We start from the raw sequence: 25276 nt of genomic DNA on the forward strand, positions 1-25276 counted from the left end.
CATTGTATTATGTATATTGATGTATTGTAGTTTATTTATTATGTATATTAGGTTTATGATTCGCTTTATTAGAAGTATGACTATAACCTTGCTATGATAATTTACCAAATGGTGGGAAAACAAGCTTAATAAATCAAATCTAAATCCTTTGTCCTGCATGGAAAGCAAATCCCCCTTCCCCAAACTAATATATATGAGATTCAAAACCCTGGTCAGACCTTGCCCTCCGTTACCAAAGCATTGCTAAGCAAATTCTCCATAGTGCTGTTTCTGCTTTCTAATTTTCATGATTCCCTCTCACTGGGGACTCTCTTTTGTGTCTGAGGTGGTGTCTCTAGTACAGTTACTCGGTGATCCGTTCTACCGGACTCTCGAAGGCTTCCGAATGCTGATGGAGAAAGAATGGCTTTCCTTTGGTCATAAGTTCAGTCAGCGCAGTAACCTGACTCTCACTAATCAGAGCGGTGGCTTTGCACCTATTTTCTTACAGTTCTTGGACTGCGTACATCAGGTGAGCATTGAAAGCTTGCAGGTTAACAAGTCAAGCAGGATTCATTATGCCCCTGACCAGCTCTTCATGATCAAAATATTGAACTTGCCAGAACATATGAGCTGCAAGGTACAGAACAGCAATCTGGTATCTATAGGCAATTTTCAACTTCTCCCCATTGATTAACCCTGAAATTCTGCCCCAGTTTTCAGGGCAAAAGCCCATGTGTACAGGTGTGTTTCTGATTTGATACTTGTTGCAAGTACAAAGTACCTGCAGACTTTCGCACCTGCTTTATCCGTTGATAATTTTGTCATTGAAATATAGCATGCGTAGATTTGAAGATTTCCTACTCTGGAAATATCTCCTCTTAATATAACTAAAAGCACACACATTGTGGAACGAAGCTCAGCCTTGAAGCTGTGTTGAGGGAGGACAGACAGACAACACAGGTAAAATGGGTTTTACCTATGGAAATCATGTTAAATTCCTCGCCCACACCTTTATGGATTTGCAGAAACGTGATAACATTGAAGCAATGCTGGTGAACTGTTCAGACATTCAGAACAGAGATATATACATAAGTACAGAGGTATCGTTAGTATTCCCCGAGTCTCACCCTCCGTACCGCAAGTCTCTAGCTGCAGGTGGAGAAGAAGAGGCCTCGTGAGGCCACAACTGTATCCATCCATCCGGCAGCTGAAAAGGAGGCTCTGCGGTGCTGCTGGCATTTCCCTTGCAGTCAACAGCTGACCGAGAGAGAATGCATGTGTGTATGTGTCAGAATGAACTTGAGTGTATGTGTGATAGGCATTCTCTCTCTCACATTATCACACACGCACAAGCAGTCTCTCCATCACTCTGTGTGTCTGTGAGAGAATGAGGGAGAGACGGCCTGTGTATGTGAGAGAGTGAGAAAGAAACTGCCTGTGTTTTTGAGAGAGTGTGAGACTGCCTGTGAGGGGGGGGGGGGAGAGCATGAGAGACTGCCTGTGGGTGTGGGAGAGAATTTGTCTGCATGTGTGTATGAGAGAGGGGGTAAATTATTGGATGTTACTTGATATGACTGCTGCTGTTGACAAGAACATGAAGAAAATTAGTTGAAGTGCATAGAACAACAAAAATTAAATCAACAGGTGAAACATTTTGTTCTCCATGTACTGATGTGAGCAGGATGCTTGTATCAGTTTGCTGTTGTTCAGCAAGTGTTACCAAGAAAACACATAAAGCAGTAACTCCTAAAATAGACCCTCGTCATCTTTTAAAAAGCTGTTGTTTATGCCAGCAGTTCCAGGTGTCAGCTGAATTACTGATGCAAAATCACCGCTTTACAGCAGCAACATCTGGGAGTTTTCCAGTCTCCTTTAAGGAGGCTGCTTGTGATGTCATTACAGGAAGTTTCACAAGGTGAAGGGCCCTGCCAAATAAACTTGATGACCAGAGCAGTCGAACAACGGGGGTGCAGCAGATGCGTGGCCTGTCATGCATTTCTACACGGATAACTGGGGAGCAAATTGCCAGTCTGATGATGGGAGGGGGAGGGAGAGGGAAAACCCTCTTTATTCCAGTTTATATTGTATGCAATGGGACTTAAGAGGTGGTCAGTGGAGTCCACTCTGGTAAAGGGGATTTGACGTTGGGGTGCCATAAGGATCAGTGCTAGGCCCAGTCCTCTTCCGTGTCTTTATAAGAGACGAGATGGAAGGACTAGAACAACACGGCTGTCTGAATGCAGACGATATGAAAGTCTGCAACACAACAGACATGCCAGACATGAAAGATACTCCAACCATCTGACATAGTAGCCAAGGATTTGGCAACTGTGCTTTAATCCAAAGCAAAGCAAATTGTATATTTAGGAGCAGAAATCCAAGGAAGGAGAAGAACCAGCAGTAACCAAACAGGAGTAAAACCTGTCTGATAATCTCAGGGCAGTCAGTGTGACAAAGCAGTTGTGAAGTCTTAACAGTATGGTCGTGTGCATGCAGAGGGAAGTAATCTTACCTCTCTCCAGGTCTTACCTCTGTCCAGTAATCTTACCTCTGTCCAGCTCCGGAGAAAATGATAAAGTGTAGGCAATTCAAAGAAGGGCCATCAGAATGGTGCCCAGCCTGCATTACAGGGTATGCATGGAGAGACTTGAGAAGCTAAAGACATAATAAAATACGCTACAAACCTTCAGCTATTTAGCAGGGTTCAATGAGGTGCCAGAAGGTAGCATTTTTCATACGAGAAGTTCAAAGACCAGGAGGTCATCACAGTAAATTGAAAAGAAATGCGAGATAATTTTCCCCTGAGAGGGTGGGAAACACTGGGAGCAGACTTCTGGCAGAGGTGAGAGGAGCCAAAACAGTGACAGAATGGCAGCGTATAAGGGACAGGGCAAAAGGTGGAAAGGGGTGAGTGATCGAGTAAGAGCTGTGGTGGCACAGTAGACAGGCTCCAAGTGGTGCTGCTTCTGCTGACACTGCTGTTGTTAGGGAGCTTCTTTATCTAAGCAAAAGGATATAAAAAGAAAATGTTATATAAATAGAAACTGATAGAACTAGACCCCAGAAAATTAATTTTCTTTTTACAAAGTCTTAAGTGTGCGATAAGGAACCTGCAGTGCTGTAAAACGTTTGCCATATTTATTTATTTATGTATGCTATATCTAAGATAATATCAGTAATATAAAGGCAAACAGGAAGCTTGATGATTTTTTAAATCAAGATCTCAACACCCATTCTACTTTATTTCACTGGCACTTTTGCTTATAGCAATCATTTAAGTATCTAAGTTACAGGGGAGGTGGGTTCAAAAGCCAAGATCTCTATCCAGTGTTAACGGTATAACAGTAGTGGAGAAGTGAGATCTGAATGGCTCCATTGAGGCCATGGGTTTTCGGTGAAGAGTGCTCTTATACAGTATAGAGGCAGTTAAAGCAAATACACAGAGGGAGCCTGACTTTTAAAACTATTTGTGGTACTGCATTTGTGCATGTAAGTGAACACACGCAGATTTATCTTAATATTTTCTAAACTGTGCGGTGGGAGCTGCCCAGTTTATAAAATACTGCGTAGTTCTGCTCTGAAAGTACATGTATATGTTCCAGAATGTACGGATATTTATAATGCAAGGAACGCGCTTACTTTCTCTAACTATTTCATAAACATACGTGTGTATATTTTAGGTGCCAAAAAATAAATAAAACATGTAAGCGTAATACCCCTGATTTATCCATGGAGGTAGATATTTTATAAAGCATGCACACACATCGTTTTGAATATACTTGCATGTATAATTGAAATCACCAGTTCGCCAATATCTCCGCTAGTTCAACCAGTCCACCTCCGGTTCACCCAGTCCATCTAGCACGTGACCCGGGCCTCTCACCCAAAAATTGCAGACAAATAAAAATGTACAAATAAACTCAATAACTGAAATGCACATACTCTTATAAAATAGCAATTTCCATGAATACTTCTTGACCCCTCCCCTCCCCCCGACACGCCTTTAGACCACCTCTCTTTTGCACTAGTAAAATGTACTTTTGATGTTTATAAAATGTAATCGCAAATACATGCTACTTAGGTGCATATAGGCTATTTTTCAACGCGATATCTCTTTGAAAATTTACTCTGAATTGTCTGGAATACTTCACTCTTGACAAAACCAAATGCACAGTTTGATAAAGCAGCAGGAAGGCTGGAGTTCTTCCCTTGTGTAGCAGTAAGGATAAATTATTTTAAATACCAAACTCTACCCTCCTGTATTATACAATGAAACTGGTATCTCTGTCAGTCAGCAACAGAGGCAAGATCGGGATATTAGGTGATGGTAACTAATTCTTAAAAGTTACCATTTAGAAGTTTGGAGCTGATGGAGCTTGCCTGCCTGCTTGCTCGCTAGCTATCTGCGTAATCAAACAGTATTACAGCAGTTACCCAAGGTGACCTTGGCCTTCTACCCAAGTACAGCTGGAACCGTAGCAAAAGATACTTAGGATGCAGGTTACTAAATGTCCTTTGCAGATAACAGCTGCTTCTGCAACCTAGACAACTCATAGGACGGTGACATTGTTCAAGCTCTTTGGCAGTAGCCAAAAATGGCTGCGCTAATTAATGCAAGAAGACTGAACAAATGTGTTATCCAAAATTAGAATAAACTTGCCAGTACTTATCCCTAGGATAACAGAGAAAACACAAGGAGGGCACCTGCAAAGTGTTTTTCCGCTTGGAATTAAGCAACTAATGCAGGTAAAATTGGGGACAGGAGAATTTGCCCACGTGCTCTGCAGGTAAAAGTAGCTCTTAGCCACATCGCAGAGGGTGGAGTTGGCAGACAACATGCAGGGATTTCATGCTGAATGGTTTACTGTGAGGTCTTTGCCCCTGCTGTAAATGCTAAGCCCATCAGTACTGAACTACCCATGCCTCCAGCCAGCCCGGCATTTTCATAAAGGAGCTCTATACTTTGCATTTGCAGGCCTGCAAGCAAATGTTAAAAGCTGCCCCATAGAGACCAATTTTGGAATTGATTTATACAGGTAAAAAGCATTTTACCTGTGCTAACTGACTCTGAAAATTGCCTTCCCTCGGTGTGGTCTTTTAGCAGGTCAGGGAGGAAAAGTATTTTTGTAGACAGCATTTTCCAATCCTCACAGGGTATTTTTCCAGCAAACATTGGCCCCCACAGAAAAAGCAACTGCAAGTGTCCACAGAATATTTCAACACCAAAGTATGCGAGTACTTTTGCATTAAAAATTGTTGCAAAGCCCAGAGACAAAAAGTGCATATGGTCTTTGACCAAGTTATTTATTTATTGAATTTTTACTTCCCACTCTATCATTAAAAGCTAGAGCAGGCTACAAGAAAAATCAGAATAAATGGTGACAGCAGCCTAATACATTCTGTACACAAAAATCATGAAATTATTCCATTATGGGTTATATTCATTGCAGCGAGTTTGAAATTGCCCACCCTTAAGGGATAATTTTCAAAAGGATTTCCATGCTTAAAACTGGATTTTATGTGCGTAAATGGGCTTTTGAAAATTTCTGCAATATATGTCATTGAATTGTCAATGGGTTTTACACACCTAAGTAAGTGATTAAATGGGCTTTTGAAATTTGCTTTGATAAGATGCTATTTTTACATGCATAAATCCTTTTGAAAAATTACCCCCTTACGGCCCGATTTTAAAAGGCACCGTGCACATTTTAGAACAGGCCCGGCCAAGCGCATAACCCCCTTTATGTGCCAAAGTGCCGGGCCATGCAAAAGGGGCGGTCCAGATGACATGGTCTAGGCGGGGGTGGCCAAGACAACGCCATTAGCCGCTGTCCCAGGGAAGCGCCCGCCGGCAGCCGGCCAGTGCAAGCAGATTACGTCTTCTGCCAGGGAGCAGTAAGTATTAAAATAAAAAGATTAGGGATGGGTCTGGAAGGAGAGGGGAAGAGGTAGGAAGGTTAGGGATAGGAAAGTTCCCAATTTGAGCGGACTGGGAGGGAACTGGGGGAGGCCCGATTGTGTCGCTGCGCGTATTTGGCTAAAATTCTCACACACCCCGCGCGTGCGAGTCACAGCCCGCGCACACGGATTTTAGAATCCGGCACACATGTGCGTGCAGCCATCAGATTCTATAACATGCGCGCGCCGGCATGTGCACGTTATAAAATTGGTGCCTCCTTGTGCGTGCGCAGGGAAACGCGTGCGGGTCTTAAAATCGACCCCATAATGATGAGATTTTTTTGCTGGAAGATAAGCAGATATAGATACTGGGAACAAAATCTCTGCAAACAGTAAATGTCTTTGTGAAAAGAATCTTTAACACAACAATATCAGGGTAAGTTTCAAAAGAAAATGTAAATGTAACATACTATTATAGCAATTTTCAAAAGGCTAGCCTTTGAAAAGGGCTACAATATATAGCATTGAATTGTCAATAGGTTTTACCTGCTTTAAATGCACTTAACATAGGTAAATGAACTTTTGAAAATTGCAACAATATATACCATTGAATTGTCAATAGGTTTTACCCATGTTAAGTACACTTAATGCGGGTAAATGAGCTTTTGAAAATTGCAATATATACCATTGAATTACCCATTTTGAAAATTGCTATGATAGTATGTTACATTTACATTTTCTTTTGAAATTTACCTCCTATGTATTCAGATGTATGCTGTTAATCATCTCATTTTCTCCTAATTTGTGCAGTTATTTCTCCTGTATGTTTTTATAGGTACATAACCAATACCCAACAGAGTTTGAATTTAATCAATACTATCTCAAATTCTTGGCTTTCCATTATGTATCCAACCGATTCAAGACCTTTCTTCTGGATTCAGACTACGAAAGACTGGAACATGGTATGTGTTTGAAAGAACGGCCGTCAATTAACCATATTTTCACAAAATATTTAATGACGTAAAAAAAAAAATTCAGGGAAATCAGAATATGAAACCCAGTGATATGATATGAAATGTTAATTAACTTGAAGCATCTAGCTTGTCCAAAATGAAGGCGCACCATAGCCTGGAATGTGTAGTGTGGAGAAAGGCCTCCTTATAAATTGAGTTTCCCTGTATGTTCCCGGATCAGTCCAGACCATGGACTTGGGTGGAGAGTCAGTCTGTCTCTCCACAGGAAATATGCAGGGCAGCTACATGGAAGTCACTGCATGCCTTTGCTCGGCATTACCGCCTTGATGTTCAGGCGCCAGTCTTTGGTTCCTTTGGGGGGCAGGTGATTCGAGCGGGACTGTCTCGGTCTCACCCTGTTTAGGGAAGCTTTGGGACATCCCATGGTCTGGACTGATCCGGTTACCTACAGGGAAAGGAAAATTAGTTCTTACCCGTTAATTTTCGTTCCTGTAGTACCACAGATCAGTTCAGACGCCCTCCCGTGTTCTGTCCGCTCAAACTATTTTTCCTGTTTTTGTCCTCCTTATAGGAGTATTTTGTGTCTCTGCATGGCTCTCTTGGATTTTTATTACAGGCTCTGGAAGCATCTCTTACGATGATCTGGGGTAGTCATGCAAGAGCATTTTAGTCACACAGTTCATTCCATTGTTCTGTTGTTTGATGATTTCTACTCAATTGCTAGTTATTCTGTTACTTGTTTGATCTTATGCCTTTTTCTGCTTTGACAATAGTTATACTGAGGGGCTACTGGGTAGGCTCTGTCCTGATATAGGATACCCTTTTAGTTTTGGTCTGTCTCCATCTGCTGGACAGGAGGCTCAACCCATGGTCTGGACTGATCGGTGGTACTACAGGAACGAAAATTAACAGGTAAGAACTAATTTTCCTTTCATAGACTCAGATTGCTCTGTGGACCTCAGAACCAATGGAAAGCAGAGAATTCTACAATAGAAACAATGGGCTCTGGGTTTTGCATTGTACTATGTTTGTTTGTGGAACTTAGGCCCTAGCGATTTACAGCAAAACGTGTATAATAAAATACATTAAACAGAAAACATAGCCAGAACTATAAAATAATATAAATACCTCCACAGAGAGAAAGTAGTTAAAGCAGTATTTTCTGTAAAATGTTGACCCATAGTTAGCTGCCCTATATCTATCACTCCCTCCATGCTACTGTCTGTGACTCGGATGGACTTAGCTGGAGCTTGCTCTTCCCCTAGTTTTGGAGTGGATAACCTTTAACTATAAAGATCTAAAACATAACATTATATGCCCTTATAAAGAGATGAACATCTCTTAGATTAAAAGTTCTTTTTTTTATGGTACTACTTTAAACGTACCAGTATGTATTTATTCACAAATATTACATGCCAGTTTACCAAAAAAGGCACTCTTAGTGAAATGGAACAAAGTAAAATAATCAAACAATAAAAGGCATTGATTAAATAGAATAAAACAATTAATAAAATCAGCAACTTAAGTGCAGAATAAAATAAGATCCAATGCAATATAAAAATAAATCATGATATAATACACCCAGCCATAAAATAGAAAATAACCATCACTCCTAGCTCTTTTGCTAGTTCTGCCAGGACAAGGTGCTGTCACTCCTGATTACTGCTATTAAACATCTTTTCAGCAGGAAATGCCCAACCTGGGAGTCATAACAGCAGCAACCATGAGTCGCAGCACCACACATTGTCACAGGCAATAGAGGTGCTGGAAGCGGCAGTGGTGGGATTGAAGGGTTTTAAGAGGTTGAGGGATTAGTGAGAGAAACTAAAGGTAGGGAAGAGGTTATGAAAGGCTGTGTGGGAAGGAGAACTGACAGACCACAGGGAAGGGAAGACATAGTAGGAAGCTGCAGGAAGGGGTAAGATCCTGTGATGTGCAGTGCATCCTCTGTTGGTAGGAAAATTGCATTCTCTTTCCATCAGCCGATGACGCCGGGTCAGGAAAAATCTGGCACCTTGCTTTGACAGCCCAACAAGCACACACATGAGGTTTTCAAATCCTGCTGATCAAGGATGGCTGATTGTGACGGTGACCCTCTGAAGGGCAAAGCCAGGCCTGGATTTGTCAATAGGCACACCAGGGCAGCAGCCTGTTTTTCTGCCTTCCAGTTCTGTTTCTTAATCCCACTCAGGGAGCAGGAGAAGAGAGGGAGTGAGCCTGCAAGAAACAGAGCAAAAGGGGATCATTTTGGGAGATTAGGAGCATCTGAGTAGAAATCGTTTAAGAGATGAGAAGGACTGGCTGGGGATTGTAAGGGGGTTGGGGGATAAGGGTGGGGAGCACTGTTTGTGTGTATGGGAGAGAGAAGTGTATAGGTGTTTGTCATATTGGGTGGGATGCAAGGAGGAGCAGGGCCCCAGAGCATGGTAAGGGCACCTCCCCCCCCCTCCCCACCCAACTGCAATTCAGATCCTCAGATCCTGGAACCTCCCTTCCTACCTACCTGCCTCTCCCTTCTCCCCAGATCCTGGAACCTGCTCCCCAATCCTTCCTACTCAACTCCCTCCTCTCTTCCCCATCCTCCCCGTCCCTAATCCTCTTTCCTTCTCAGGCTCACCCCATGTCTGATCCTCCTTCTCTTCCTCTTCCCACCCCTGAGGTCTCCTCCCTGTACTGATACTTGAGATCACTTTTTCTTCACCAATCAGAATAAAATAAATTATTCTAATAAATATACTGGAAAGCTCATTTATTTGTATAATATGAAAGATGGAAATGCTTGCCAGTTTGCTTCAGAATTATTACATTTTTGCCAGAGAAAGTACCCCTGAGCTATCACAGGAAACTAAGGGACTGTGCCTTAGACTGTCTGCTTTCTCTTCTCCAACCTTCGGGGAGGAGAGGGGGTAACAGGGACCGACTGGGCCTAGGGGTTACCAAAACCTCAAATCCGTCTCTGGGCAAACCTCAGTCATCTAGAACTGAAAAATTACTCAAATGGTGTATGACGAATTCAATAACATTGTTATGATTTATTGGTTTACAGTAGAGTTTTACAGTTTTGTAAAAGCAAGCAGTATTAATCCTTGTTTTCCTGATATCTGCTGCTCTTCTAATTTCAGTGTCATTTTGGTTGAAACATGTTTTATTAAAAATCTTTTTTTTTTTTTTTTATTGCTTTCATTAAAGGCACTTTATTCGAAGATAAGGGTGACAAACATGCCAGGAGAGGAATCTGCATTTGGGAATGCATTGAGAGAATGCACAAAAAGACCCCTGTCTTCTTCAACTACCTATATTCACCCAGTGAAGCAGAGGTACTGTATTTATTTTCTATAGTTTATCGTATTTCTTGGCCAATACTACAGTCCTGACTGTGCTAACACCTCTTATGCTCCGCCTGTGCCGGATGGTTAGACCCCCATGGCAGCAATCAGACAAAAATAGAAAACCAGATTTCACACTGTATGTTTCCAAAAACGTTCCTTTTTTATGTTCCTCTAATAATCCCACATCCCTGAACGCATGGCAAGGGCTTAAAACCAAAGAATAAGGGGTAGATTTTCAAAGGGTTACGCGCGTAACCCCCAGAAAGCTGCCCCTGCGCGCGCCGAGCCTATCTTGCATAGGCTCGGCGGCACGTGAAAGCCCCGGGGGGCTCGTAGGTCCCGGGGCTTTCAAAAATGGGCAGGCCGGGGGCGTGGTGGCAGTCCAGGGGCGGGGCCGGAGGCGTTCCTGAATCCTCCGGCACTGCGGCCGTGCCGGAGGTTCGCTGGCCGGCGCGCACAAGTTACGCCTGCCTCGGGCAGGTGTAACTTTTGAAACAAAGGTAGGCAGGGGAATTTAGTTAGGGCTGGGGGGGTGGGTTAGATAGGGGAAGGTGGGGGGGAGCAGTTGAAAAGTTCCCTCCGAGGCAGTCTGCGCGGCTCGGCGTGCACAAGTTGCACAATTGTGCACCCCCTTGCGCACGCCGACCCTGGATTTTATAGCATGTGCGCGGCAGCGCTCGCATATTATAAAATCGGGCATAGATTTGTTCGCGCCGGGTTACGCGAACAAATCTGCACCCGCGCGCAGGTTTTTAAATCTGCCCCTAACTGTTGCTGCTTGTAAACCTCTTTGTATTGTTTTTTCCAATATAATTTATTCACAAATATACAGACGAATAAACCAAAATCACTCTTAATAAGGTTTCATTAAGTCTAATAATCTACAAATGGGTGTCCCCACTGCAGATCAAAATAAATAGTGCACTTTTATTTACAACTGGCCAAAGAAAATCTTTTACTTACTTAACTAGAAAATTATACTCACAAGCTGTCATCCCCTACCACAGTGGGGGCACTCTCTTCTGTCTTCTGGGTACTACTTTTTCAATAGACAGTCATCCAGAAATCTTCCGTTCCTGGGAATTACTAGGCAATAAGCAAAACATCCTTCGGACGAGAGCCAATTAATGTCAGATTACCAGTATTAGGTCTGAGCCTGTCCAGCAGATTCAGACATAAGACTGTACAATAGGTAGCCTCAGCCACCTTGTCCCGGTTCAGGTGCCAAAATGTAAAGCGCCAGGCCATTCTTTATGACGCTTATACATCCAGGGATACAAGCACACGTAGATTTTGTAGAATGGTAACACAGTGCACCCTACCACCTGTCTTCTATTGATATCAGCTTCCTCTTCCACCACCTCCCTGCACGCTGTCACTGATCCCCAAGCCTTCCCCACCAGGGCACTCACTTCGAGGGATTTGGATAACTACGTTGGATAACTGTGACCTTTGTCTTGAGGAAATGAGAGGAGTTCACTGCATTCCTACCCTATCCTGCCATAAAGCGTAATTTCTGGGCGCTAAATAAGGATCTCACTTATCTGACACGTTGAAGTCTTCTCAAAATTTCTACTGTTTGTTAACTAGAGTAGCCTTTAAGCCAAAATCAGTAGTACGCTCTGAATTTTTTCAGGACTGGCCTCTATCTTGACTACATTGTAGAAAACCAAAAAGCTAGTTTTCTACTGGGAATAAACCCTACGTAACTTAGGCTTGAATTTATGGCAGCTCTGAATTAGTGTTATTTATTTTATTTATTTATTTAATATCTTTTATATACCGACGAATGTTGGGAACATCTCATCGGTTTACAGAGAACAGAACTTAGCAACAGGCTTTACATTTGTCACATGATTATAATAGGAATAGTAGAAATAACAATAATAACAAAAACAATAACATACGAATAATATGGAAGTTATACAAGTAATAATTAACTAAGTGGGATACATGATAGTGGTTAGTCAGAAGAGGGGCAGGTAGATTCTGCTAGATATGATTGATATCAACATTTGTAGGAGGAATAAATTTGTATATACAATGGTTGTCGAGGAATATATACACGTTTGTGAGTAAAAATGTTCTTATTTACAGTAAGCTGTCTTGATAAATTTGCTTTCCGGGAAGCATAGTAGAAAGCTAATTGTTAGGCAAGATGGAAAGGGGTGGTTAGGGGGTGGGAAGGAAAAAGGGGTGTTAGTTTCCTTTTAAAGAAATTAACAATCTACCAACGTTGTTTTCCCCCAGTTACTAAAGATGTCGTACCTGGAATGTACAGGGATAATAGTAACCAAATGAAATAATGTATTTAATTTTATTTTTTTTTGAACATTTTGAAAATGGAGTATAGATTTTTTTTTTAATTAAACAAAAATGTGATGATCATTGGACCTGCTAGTCTGACATTCATAGAGGAAGAACACAGACATAACTGAAGTCTGTAATAGAGAAAATATTGAATATTGTGGTGGATTGCTTTCACGTCATGCTGCCAATGTTCTTGCCGACATTTATAATGCTCCAGTGTCTCAAAGCTGATGACATCACAGTTTATGTCCTATACTGGTTTTCATACACTCAGAGATGATATCAGCATGCAAGCAGTTGGTCTTTATTAAGAAGAGGGGCTGCCAGGGTAAACTGAACCAGTTTAATTATTTTCACATTTAAAGCATAGCATTTTAAAGAGATATGCAGGGCCAGTCCTCACATATCAGTTTTGTGCAGAAAAAGCAGAGTGTTTAAACTTTAACTTGGAAGTAAAAATGTAATTATTACAAAATAACAACATGAAAATACCTTTTGAGCCATGCCAGTAACTGGCAGCTGAGAACATAAAATCCTGGTTTCTGCATCTCTTCTATCAGTTAGAAAATAGACTTTTGCATTTCATTGAGAGCTGCCATCATTCCATGCAGTCCTATCTGCAGAAAGTATTCACATCTGCTTCCAAACTCATAATATTGACAATTTTGTCTGTATTCACAGAGGATCTGCCTCTGCTAAATATGGAAAAACTGTATGCATTAATAATCCATGAAACCACTGACTGTCACCTTATAAATGCAATTGTGCTGTTCTGCATTTCTGAATTAGGACACATTAGAACAGGAGTGCTCAAATCGTTCCTATGGCCCCTCCCAGCCAGTCGGGTTTTCAGGATATCCCTAATGAATATGCATGCACTACTGCCTGTGTATGCAAATATTTCTCATGCATATTCATTAGGGGTATCCTGAAACCCCGGGGGGAGGGGGGGTCCCGTAAGACTGGTTTGAGTTACCCCTACATTAGAGAGATATGTAACTTTACTACTGCATTCCTGTAAACCTTTTCCTGCGCAGCAAGCAGCTCCAGCTCAGTTGAATCGTCCACTCGGCATCCGGAGCGAGGGAGGGCCTGCGCGATCGGCGCCACAGACCCATCGGGGTAAGGCCATTAATTATCTCCCTTGCCCCCGCTGGGTCCGAGGCCGACCACGCGGCCTACCGCTCCGTCCTGCCGCTGCCCCGACCGGAAAAACGCGACGAAGGAAGGCCCGCCTACCTACACTTACCGGCAGCCAATCGGAAAGGGCACAGAGGCCCTTTAAAGTTACAGCAGCGCCGTGCGTCGCGCGCCCCTTTGAGCGCCCCTTCGAGCAGCCCCATCAGGCAGTCCAGGAGGTTATATGACTGCGTACAGGCGGCGTCAACCCGTTTGCAACTGACATCGTGTTTGCATTGCATCAGTGCCGGAACTCTCAGCCTATCTCCCAGATGTCCAGCCCAAACGAAAGTTGGCTAAAACAGGATTACTAGTGAGGTTTCCAAGCTGTCTGAATGAAAGATATATTGAAGGATATAGCCGTGTAGCTTATACCTAACCGCTTAGCTAAATTGGACCCCACCTCATCCCTCCGAACCTCTCCCTTCCTCCCCCCCCCACACAAGAGTTAGGATAACAATCTTATATTTAAATTCACAAGACTGGCTCTGCTAATCTAGATTGGCTCTGCTAACCTAGATTGATTTGTATTCTGCATTTTCATGGTGCCTTATTGTTGTCTTTGATTTCATACCGGTACTCTTACCTTATTTATAATCTGTGTTGTACCCCGATTGTTTGTTCTGTATTTGCTCTCATCACTGTACTCCCCTATCCCCACGACTAGGCTTACGCCATTGTGCCACAATGCCTCCTTTCATTGGACATGTTGCCATAACATACCAAACAGTAATCCACCCTTATAGCCCCCCCTATCCACGCATCCATCCATACACCACACAACCCCTCACAAAAACAGAAGACTCATACCTATACGCACCATCACTCACACTCAAGCTATCAGCCTAGCTCTCATTTCTATCATCCTTTTTAATGCACAATCCCTTCAAAAGAAAACCCATCTGCTACAAGACATTCTCGCTGATTCCAATCCTGAAATATGCGCGATCACTGAAACCTGGTTCAGACAATATGACACTCCCCTCATCAACCAGTTACCCGTAGATATATATGATATTTTCTCAATCCCAAGGAAGAAGAAGAGAGGAGGCGGCTTACTCCTGGCTGTAAAAAAGGACCTCCAACTCTTGCCCCATAAATGTGACATCCCTCCTCAATACGAAATTGTCTTCTTCAAATCTAAATTACTTCAACTCTGTCTTGTATACACACCCCCTGGGCTACTAGAGAAAGATCCATCACCCCTTATTGAATTCTTTGCAAACTCACTATCACCAGACCTACCCACAATACTCCTAGGAGATTTCAATTTACACGTCGATACATCACCTCAAACACCTGCCTGTGAAGCTTTCCTGGCATCAATTGAAGCTATGGGCTTCCAACAGATAGTAAACTCCCCCACACACAAGGCTGGCCACACCCTTGACTTGATTTTTATTAACTCCCCCTTCAGCGTGAACAGTCCCCCACTATGTACAACAGTACCCTGGTCTGATCATTCCTTGATCGAGACCAAGCTATCACTCCCCCAAAGCTCATTGTCCACACCTCAGCAGCCTATTTCCCTCAAATTTCGCAAAACCTGTGATATAGAAACCATCACATCAGCTTGCTCAGACTTAGACAAACAAATTGATCTATCATCTACAGACAATGCATTCTCCTCCTGGGTTAACTGCACACGCAATATTGCCAATGAGCACTGCCCCCTGATAACAAAAACTTTCAACCCATACAGAAAAAATAAGAAACCATGGTACACTCCTTTCCTCAGAAATCTCAAAATCCAACTCAGAGCCACGGAAAGGTCATGGCGTAAACACCAATCCCCCGCAACCAAAACCCTCTACTATCAACGCATGCATGATTATAGAAACTCTATCCATCTTTCCAAACGGGAATACTACGCCAATAAAATAAATGGTCTACAATACAACCCCAAGGCCCTGTTTACCATGGTTGCTAACCTGACTTCTCCCATACACACGCAACAATTGACTATATCCTCCACAAATCGCTGCAATGAATTAGCGCAATTTTTTAAAAACAAAGTATCTTCCATCACAGCACAGTTCTCGCACAACAACTTCAATATCTCTCTTCCCATAGTTAACTCTCCTAGCTCCCTTTCTTCATTTGAGTCCTCATCCTCCCTGGAAGTAGAGAACATACTTAAGAAAATGAAGCCTTCCACACATCCTGCCGAAACGATCCCTTCTAAACTCCTACTTTCTATTCACAATGTGATCGCCAAACCACTCTCGAATATCCTTAACTGTTCCCTGGAGCATGGCATTGTTCCGGACTTTCTGAAACAAGCCTTAGTGAAACCCCTACTCAAAAAATCCAACCTTGACCCCACCATCCTCTCTAATTACAGACCAGTGTCCAACTTACCCCTCCTAGCAAAAGTTCTTGAAAAGCTAGTGAACTCACGTCTTTCCGATCACCTTGAACAGAATAACATCCTCCCTCCTACCCAATATGGTTTCAGGAAGCACTTAAGTACTGAAACACTTCTCCTCTCCTTATACGATACCCTGATCAAAGGAACCGACTCAGGGTCATCCTATCTTATTGCATTACTTGACATATCAGCGGCGTTTGACACTGTTAATCACGATGTCCTACTCAACATACTTAGAAATATTGGGATCACTGGCAAGGCCATCGATTGGATTCAATCATATCTTCAAAATCGTACTTTCACTGTCACTATGGGTAATAACGAATCTGATCCCATCAGTCTCCCCCAAGGTGTTCCCCAGGGTTCCTCTCTCTCTTCCACCCTATTTAATATATACATGCTTCCCCTCACTACGCTCCTTACCAATCTCCACATCAAACATTTTATTTATGCCGATGATGTACAAATCATCTTCCCTTTTTCGGACACCATCCAAACCGCTCTACACAGCTGGGAATCCTGTCTTTCCTCTATCAACCAACTCCTAAAAGACATGCATCTAGCTCTTAATTCAAACAAAACTGAGCTCTTAATCATATCCAATAAGCAATCGCTCCCAGACATCCCTCCTGCCTACTCTGCTACCAACTTCCCATCACACACTCGCAACCTAGGAGTTATCATTGATAATCACCTCTCATTCAAACCATTCATCAAATCCATCTTAAAGGACTGCTACTTTAAACTTCAAACAATAAAGAAACTCAGACCCCTACTACATCTCAATGACTTCCGCACTGTCCTCCAAGCTATTATTTTATCGAAGATTGACTATTGTAATGCGCTCTTACTCGGCATTCCTGCAATACACACTAGACCTCTCCAACTCCTACAAAATGCCGCCGCTCGGATCTTGTCAAACACAAAGAAAAGTGATCATATCACCCCCACACTTATTGAATTACACTGGCTCCCTATACAGTCACGAATTATTTATAAAACTCTCTCGATCATACACAAGAGTCTAGTAAACTCCAACCTCAACTGGATTAACCCCCCCCCTCCTACCCCGTACCTCCAAGAGACCCACCCGCCCAGCACTCCAAGGAACACTCCATGCCCAATCCATCAAACCTTTTAAACTCTCCTCCACCATGAACAGAGCTTTTTCCCTTGCCGGCCCAACTATATGGAACTCACTGCCACATGATATTCGCATTGAGACCCATACCCCCGCCTTCAAAAAGAAACTTAAAACCTGGCTCTTCCAGCAAGCCTACTCCATCTCACCCCCCTATCACATAATTTCCCCCTACAAATGTTTTTCTGATGTTTTTCTGATATCCTGGTATGAACGCCTTTTTGCCTGCTGATTTGGTACTGTGCACTAACTTGTATATAGTTTCTGTTATAGTTCAATCCCATAGCATATACTCATTGATGTTTGTATTTCTTGTAAGGGCTCCTCCCAAATATTATTTATATGTTGCCTAGTTTACTATGTTATCTGTTATTTGTAAGGGCTCCGCCCAATGGTTTTTTGTTCACTGTAAACCGATGCGATGTGCGAACGGTCATCGGTATAAAAGAAACGTTAAATAAATAAATAAATAAATAAATAAATAAATAAACTGGAAAGAAAAGCCCAGCACCAAAGGAGGTGGATAGTGATCAGCCCAGGCCAGATTCAAAGCTGCTTTATGCAATAGGCATATTAAGTAAAGTATTCAAAGGAATAATGCAAACTCTTTGGCAATTTATACTTTTAAAATATGATCTCGTCAGTAAGATGGTGTCACATTTTCGTAAGTTAAAAACAGTGCAGAATAGAGAGCGGGCGGGGAAAAGACCTTGCCCAAAGCCATGGTTAAGATTCTGGGACAGATCTTTGCAGGATTCCTTATCGGCACCTGTAACACAGTCTTGCTTTTTGTAGGGCGTGGGACAATTTGATCCCCGAAGCTGCTAAATTAGCATCTCATCTAAAACAAGTAATAAATGCCGGCTCTGTTTCTTCACTGAGCCAGATGTGCTCCCACATATCTTGTACTTTTATATACATTTTAAAATCTTTTCGCAGTCTGGCAGTAAATATGTTCAATTCTAGTCTTCCTAGATTATTATGTGGCACTCAGCAGTGCTGAGTAGACAGTTGTCCATATATAAAAGTAAACTGATAATGTTATAGCTAAAAAATAACAAAACATCTAACACTCAATAAGTGGAAAGACTGAACATATATAGATGCAAATGCATGATGAAACATTTATTTATTTATTTAATATATATTTCTATAACATGGCCTGCAATACATATAAAGCAGTGGCTGCAGAAAAATATAGTAGACTTTATCACTTTTATAAGTGCCTCAGCACTGATTTAAATATCCTGTTGTAAAAGGAAACATGTATATTCATGGACAAGTTATTGGTTTGTTTAAGTAATTTTTAGTTTGCTTAATGTTATGTTTGCTTGATAATGCATTAATAACAAGTTTGAACACTTAAAAAATAAACAAAAAAAAAAAAGATTATTTTGAGGCTTTAAACCTACAGAGTAGATATTACAAGTTATGTTGTTCAACCCCAGGCACTGAAACCAAGTGCAAATATATCGAACCTGAAAAAGTGGAACTACTATATGGAAGAGACGCTTGCAAGCGGCCCCTCTTATGACTGGGTAATGGCTTCTGCGAGATTCGGTGTCACGGAGGAAGGCGATCCGGCTGATGATGTAGTTCCACAGAGCAAGCGGAAAATTGTATGGCCGTGTTACGAGGAGATCAGCAAGGCCCAGCCCGATGCAATCACCAGCCTCTTGACTGTGAGTTCCCGTGCAAGCCAAGGGGGATGTCTTCCAGTTCCTCCTGCGCGTCCCGCTGCAGCGCCTTTTACCACCAGTAGAATATGTTATGCAATAACAGGGAGTTTGTGCTTATGGCCAGGAAATGGTCTTACCCAGAGTCTAATTCTAAAGGTCAGATTCTGGGTTATACACCAAGGACATATTAGACTTAACTCTCTCCTCCAAAACAAATAAGTTTCTCTAATCCATTTCCTTCTCTGGTTACACATAGTTTGTTAGCTTGACTTGTAAAAGGACAGTGAATGTTAATGTTGGCCCTGCAGATTGCTAATATTCATATGGCGCCTATGTTTTTTTAGCACTGGAAAATATTCAACCTTTATCATTTCTCATACGTTGCATTGTTTCCACTGCAGCAGGTGGTAATGAGAAGTTTGTGTGCAAGATGCTCTGAATCAGGACACTTTGTCTCCAAGACACAAATGTTTGTATTGCCTGCAGGAAATTGAAAGATTAGAGAACAAATTAAGTCAGACTCCGGAGAGATGGCAGCTGTTGTGGGAAAGGGCAAAAGGCAATCTTAAGGATAACCGAAGACAAGAAAATGTAAGTAGCAGAGGGGACACCTTGTAAGACCATGAAGCAAGCTGACCGGGGGGGGAAATCACTTCATGATAACACAGTAAAATAGAATTTTAACAGATTAAAGCAAATTAAGGGCCTCGTGGCAAGAGTCACTAGTTTTTTCTAAACCTAATTTGTGCGAAGACTGCAGCAGAGCGCTTGGGAGCCAAAGGGATCTCGGTCTCCGTGCCTCTGCTGCGCATCCTATGCAATACTTGTAGCACCTTACCGGTTCTCAGCCTCTTCTTTTGTGTGCGCTAAGCATAAGGGTTATGAAAAAAAAAAATGATTATAGAGACAGCTGGGAAAAACCATTCAGACCGCAGCTACCTCCTTTCCCCTTCACTGATTAAACTCTGTCCACCCACACGCTCAGCATGCGGTAAGTATGCAGAAGAGCAGCAGTGAGGAGCTTCCTTTTGGCCATTACTTTTCCGTTGTTGCTGTACTTGTTTTAGTTCAAACAATATTTTTGTAAGAAACCTATACTGTTTTTACAGCATTGGAACGGAAAGAAATGGGGAAAAATATGTAAACAGCACTTTTGCTGGAGTTTGTAGTCTGTGCATGTGCTCGTTGCATTCTCCAGGCCGAAAGGGAGACGAAGGACCCAGGAGAAGGAGCACGCGTGGGCCAGAGGACAGACTGTGAGGAGCTGTGGGAGCTGAAGCGCCCCCATGCTATCCAGAGGCCCGATGCCGCAGAAAGGGGGAGAAGGGGACAGATGGAGCCTCAGGGTACACGGGGCAAGGCCAAGTTAAACCCCTTGTTTTCAAGGGGCCCTTTCATCTAGCAGCAGCAGCAGCAGAATGCGTAGCTCCACAAACCCTGTTGGTCGTTCTTCTCCAGACCAGGAACTGGAAAAAAGCAAATGCTAAAGCAAAAGCTCAGTTTCAAGCACTCCAGTTTCTTACTGGATGTTGTACATTACAGCATCAGATAGGCTTAAGTGTTTTTATAAGAAAAACAGAAGGATGACCATAATGGAAAATCATCTTCAATTAATCTAAAAAAAACCCTATATCCATATCTTGTTGAATTCTTTTTCGCATCTGCCAAAACTAATCTAAATAATTTTTTTTTCAGAAGAAAATCTCCTTTCTTCTTTAGAATTCATGTTAGGATTTCAGCTTTAACTTTGTATGCATTCTTTGTGGGGATAAAAAAGCATTCTCGCGAGACTGAGTCCGGCCATCCTTATGCCTGCATGGCGGTTGATGTCTGTCGTCCGCATACTAATCAGTGAGGCACAAAGAACACATTGGGAGGAGCGTCTGGGTATTCTTAAAGGAGTGCCCCTTTCTAAACTCATATATCAACCAAACTTGGTTTTGGGGTGCTAAGCTAACTCTGGATTGGCAGGACAGGCCGTTCAAATTGCAATCCTGAGTTGTATTTTTTAATAAGGCCAATCAGACCTGCATGTCTATTCATCCAATGGAGTGAAAACCAGGACCTGATCTGCCTGTCCCGACAAAATGAAGGAAGCTGGTCACTCTTACCAGAATATTACAAATCAAATGCGTTTTCTAACCCTGTCCAGTGCCTTCTTGACCTGGTTTGGGGCCCTGTCAAAAAGGATATACTACCATGTGGAGGTTTGACATCAGAAAGTCCTTTTTTTTTTTTTTTTTTTTTTAGCCTTCTTGGAAGTGAAGTCATGAATAAGAAATTCTAGTCTTGAATCATTTTCCCTGCTTATCAGTGATAAAGAGTGAAGACACTCCTAGCCAGGTTTCACAGCTGGTATTTGTATTTATTTTAATTTGGAAAATGATCATTCACCAGCGTGATGGAAAGAAAATATGATGGCGGTTTTCAATCTCCATAAACGACACGTCCAGTATTGTAGATCTATACTCTTCTTTGGCTTTCATTACATTCTTCTTCTGGTAGACTCTCGATTTCATTCTTTCCCAGTTCCTGAAGCAATTCACATTTGTCTCTATCAGTCGCCTCAGAATGAAAAACCTTTACCACACTGGGTAATTTGTAGAGCTTTTGCTTTGCCTAGGCAGCTTTTCTTTTCGCAGAGCCACTGAGATAAGACTGTTTCATTTTTTTTTTTTTTTTAGCAATGGTTAGAGTTGTCCCGTGGGCTGGAATTCAGCCCTCCAAAGGTTTCTCTACAGGACTGCAGCCCATCAGCTGCGCCTCCAGAGAGGAGAGGCAGACCACCCCGCTGATGGCATTCGGCGGTGTGTGGCTCTCAGCGTGAATCACAGTGTCCAAACTCCCAGATTGTTCTCCGACTCTCGCAATTTCACAAGAATAATGCAGGAGTCAGGGCTCTCAGTGGCTCATAATTTGAGAGCCACGCAGTGCTGGAAGCCATCAGCTGTTCTGGGTTTTCCAGAAGCAGCAAACTCGTTGAGCAAGGATTGACAGGCTGGCTGACTGACTGCCTGAGGCTGGTAATTAGCGGGTGTCATTTTAAAATCATATTTTTATTACTTGGTGTTACCTTGTTAACTTGCTGGGATACGGTGAATAATGTTTATTTTATGAAAAGAATATTGTCTTACTGGAGTCACCACAGATGCGGAGCTAGGGCCTCAGTGGCTCACACCTGGGGGGCAGTCCCAAGCTTATGCACTGCAACTTTTTTTAATGGTTCAATCAACGATATCACAATCTGCAAAGATTTCTCCAGAATGAGTACAGCTACCTGAACTCTGCAATACTCATTATCCAGTTTTGTTTACAGTTATGTCTGGTTGTACATGGTGCCATTGGTTCAAAAAGGATCACAATGCGGTGTACAGTTATTTAATACTGCAGGAACTTGCATGCAACCGCCTTTGTCGGCACATTTCTGACATGGTTGCAAGTAACTTTTCAAGAACAGGCATTGTTTTTACAACTATTAGCTATTGGGTGAATTAGGCACGCAAAATAGTGAATTGCCCAGAATCCCAGCAAAACTAAATATTAGAGACAGATTATAAGCTCCTAAAATGTTTTAGAACTTTTCCTTTAAGGTTTTACCTCAAAGCCTTTCCTCCTCCTTTGATGATTATTAAAACTCATCGTTGTTAGTACTGGTTGTACAGGTGCATATATTCAGCTGTCCTGTCTTTTACGGAGCAACCACTGTTGCAAAAGAAAACACGGAAGGAAGGCTTCTCCTCTGACCTCACCTAACAATGGATAGACCTGGTGGAACAGTTAGATGAGGTGGAAAGACGATGGAAATGAAGAAAAAGCCAAGAAATGCCAAAAAGCGGAATATAAAATTCTAAATCTAAAATATCTAAAACTGCATGGGGTTAACTGGCTGGTGCGGCGGTTTCAACCCTTAACCAATAAGCCTGATACTTTTGATGCAACTCCAACATTGCTCTCTGCTTCAGAGGCAAGAGATAACAGGGAAATGGACTCGAATAACAATAAACAAGGGCCCTGCCTTTTACGGTCTGGGACACTGATAAGTATGGGGGTTACGTGTACAGCACGGCGGATACTACCATAAGCTTACTGGGCAGACTGGATGGACTGTTTGGTCCTTTTCTGCCTTCATTTCTGTGTTGTGGTTTAAAAGTAAATTATGATTGTTCTCCTTTATTTTCTCTTTAAATTATCAGAGAAATCTATCTGGGCTGATGCCTGCCAATCTGCAGTCCTATCAGAAACAGTCCATGGTGCACCTGCCAGACAGTGGATTAGGTGAAGAACAGAATATTAGTGGCTCACCCACCAATGGAGTAGACAGAAGATCAGCTACACTGTACAACCATTTTACATCAAAGAATGATGAGAACAGGTAAATTGTTCAGTGCTACAACAAAAAGAAACCTCCCTTTATATCAGAGGTGTGGGCTACAAACAAGCCCGGGTTTTCAAAATAGCCACAAAGTAGAGCTGTTGAATGCAAATACATCTCATGCATATTCATATTGGATATCCTGTAAAAACAGACCTGGAGAGTGACATAGAGGCATCCCTGTGGTTTACAAAGGGCTCATTTCACCTAAAATTTAAAAAATGTTATAAAACATTGAATAGCAGCCATTGTAAAAAGCAGATATTCAGGTGCAGTTAGTCAAGGAAGAAAAGGCTTCATCACCACTTGAAAAACTAGATTCGGTATGCACCAACATGTCAGCACGGACACCCATCACCCAATACATACGTGACTTTTATTTGCTTCCAGCAGGCCTCAGGTCAGAAGATCCTGCTTGAAGCTGGAGTATGTGGAAATATGAGGCTCGTGCAGATTTTAAAGAAGTTGAGAATTTAAGCAGATGGGGCTGACTTAAAAACAATATGCAATGAAGATTATTTGCTTTTCCACAAAATACGGGCAGTGCCTCCAAGTCATATGTTTTAACATGGGATCACCAAAGTCAAGAAATGTACTTCTGCTAGAAATGTATTTGAGTCCCTGCGTTGGCTGCAATAAGCTGATAGAGAAGGAACTTCCTGAGATGTAGACACTGACATTACCAATACCGATGGCATACGAATAAACCCATGATTAAGCAGCGAGATGGATGTACTCTCTACATATTAAAATAACTGGGGTTTTAAAGGAGAATGTTAATTATTGAGCATGATAGGGTTTTACAGAGATTTTTATCTTCCAGTCAGGGGAGCGCAGGAATCGGACAAGTAAATATGAGATTACGAAGCATTTTATTACCGTTTCTTTCAGGTCTTTCGAAGGCATCCTTTACAAAAGAGGAGCATTGCTGAAAGGTTGGAAGCCCCGCTGGTTCGTACTGGATGTAACAAAACACCAGGTCAGGCTCTTGCACATGGGATTCCTGGGAGCTTTTGAAACTCAACGCAGTTACTTTGGTTATGCATTTTTATTTTAACCCTATAGATGTAGGGCCCACGGCCAAAAAAAGAAAAGGCAGTAATGAAAATAGGTACTATCCGGCCTGCCTCTTTGTTTGCCTCTGTTCTGCCTGTCCCTGGCTGTGAATGCTACCCCTGTGCCATCCCAGGCGCTGCAGCGGGAGACTGAGCTTGGGTCTCCCAGGCAGTCGCACACTGTGCCGCTCTTCATAGCGCTGTCACTAGTGCCATCAGTGATCCTGGAAATAACAGTTTCTGTTTAGAAAAAGACCAGTCCTCCAACCTTAGTATTTGGGGACTTGCAAGTTAATGACATAATATTGCCCCGATATAGTTTGTTGATTATTTTTAATTCTGTAGAAAAGACTCAGTTTGCTGGGCAAGAGCTCCTGCATAATAACTAGTGCAGTCTGCCTCAATGCATTGCATTATGAAATCTGCTTCTTCTGGCAGAGTAATAAAAAATAATCCCTTCTAAGCATCCTCGGAGGTTAATCATCCCACAGAGCTGCCCTTACCCGCTGCATTTCTTGGCCAGATTGCCAACCTGTGGTTTTCTTCTTTCCTGTTTTAGCTGAGGTATTACGACTCTGGCGAGGACACCAGCTGTAAGGGACACATTGACCTGGCAGATGTAGAAACAGTCATCCCTGCAGCATCATCAACAATCGGAGCACCAAAGCATGCTAGTGAGAAAGCATTTTTTGATGTAAGTAATAATTTTTATTTATTTTTTTTTTTTTTTAAATACTACTTCCTATCTTCTGTTAACTTTTGCTGGCTTCTTATTCAAAACATCAGAAAGAGACCAACTGGGCCTATCCAGCCTGCCCCCTTATTCAGCATATTTCATAGGTGAATACAATATAAACTGCTTAGGATTTACCTTGCTGAATGAAGAGAGATTTTGAACTCCTGAACTCTAACTAAGCATTTTGGGGTATATTCATTAAAGAGGTTCTGCCATTTTGAGCCTCATATACAGAAAAAAAAAACCAAAT

The 25276-nt window shown here is 42.2% G+C and overlaps 1 protein-coding gene across 6 annotated transcripts in view; it reads left to right on the top strand.

Moving 5' to 3' along the window:
- SBF2 (SET binding factor 2) overlaps positions 1-25276 on the top strand; it is a 469097-nt gene that overhangs the window by 404494 nt on the left and 39327 nt on the right. For all 6 annotated transcript variants that reach the window (XR_003853250.1, XR_003853249.1, XR_003853248.1 and 3 more), the window contains 8 exons: positions 326-511; positions 6716-6842; positions 10044-10171; positions 18633-18866; positions 19350-19454; positions 23057-23235; positions 24127-24214; positions 24850-24984. Coding sequence is in view for 3 of the 6 variants with exons in the window: in XM_029582714.1 (XP_029438574.1) it covers positions 326-511; positions 6716-6842; positions 10044-10171; positions 18633-18866; positions 19350-19454; positions 23057-23235; positions 24127-24214; positions 24850-24984 (1182 nt within the window). In the remaining 3 variants the exon portion in view is untranslated. The remainder of the gene's footprint in view (positions 1-325; positions 512-6715; positions 6843-10043; positions 10172-18632; positions 18867-19349; positions 19455-23056; positions 23236-24126; positions 24215-24849; positions 24985-25276) is intronic.

This window comes from Rhinatrema bivittatum, chromosome 17 (genome assembly GCF_901001135.1).
Source record: "Rhinatrema bivittatum chromosome 17, aRhiBiv1.1, whole genome shotgun sequence".
In the NCBI taxonomy this organism is placed as follows: Eukaryota; Metazoa; Chordata; class Amphibia; order Gymnophiona; family Rhinatrematidae; genus Rhinatrema; species Rhinatrema bivittatum.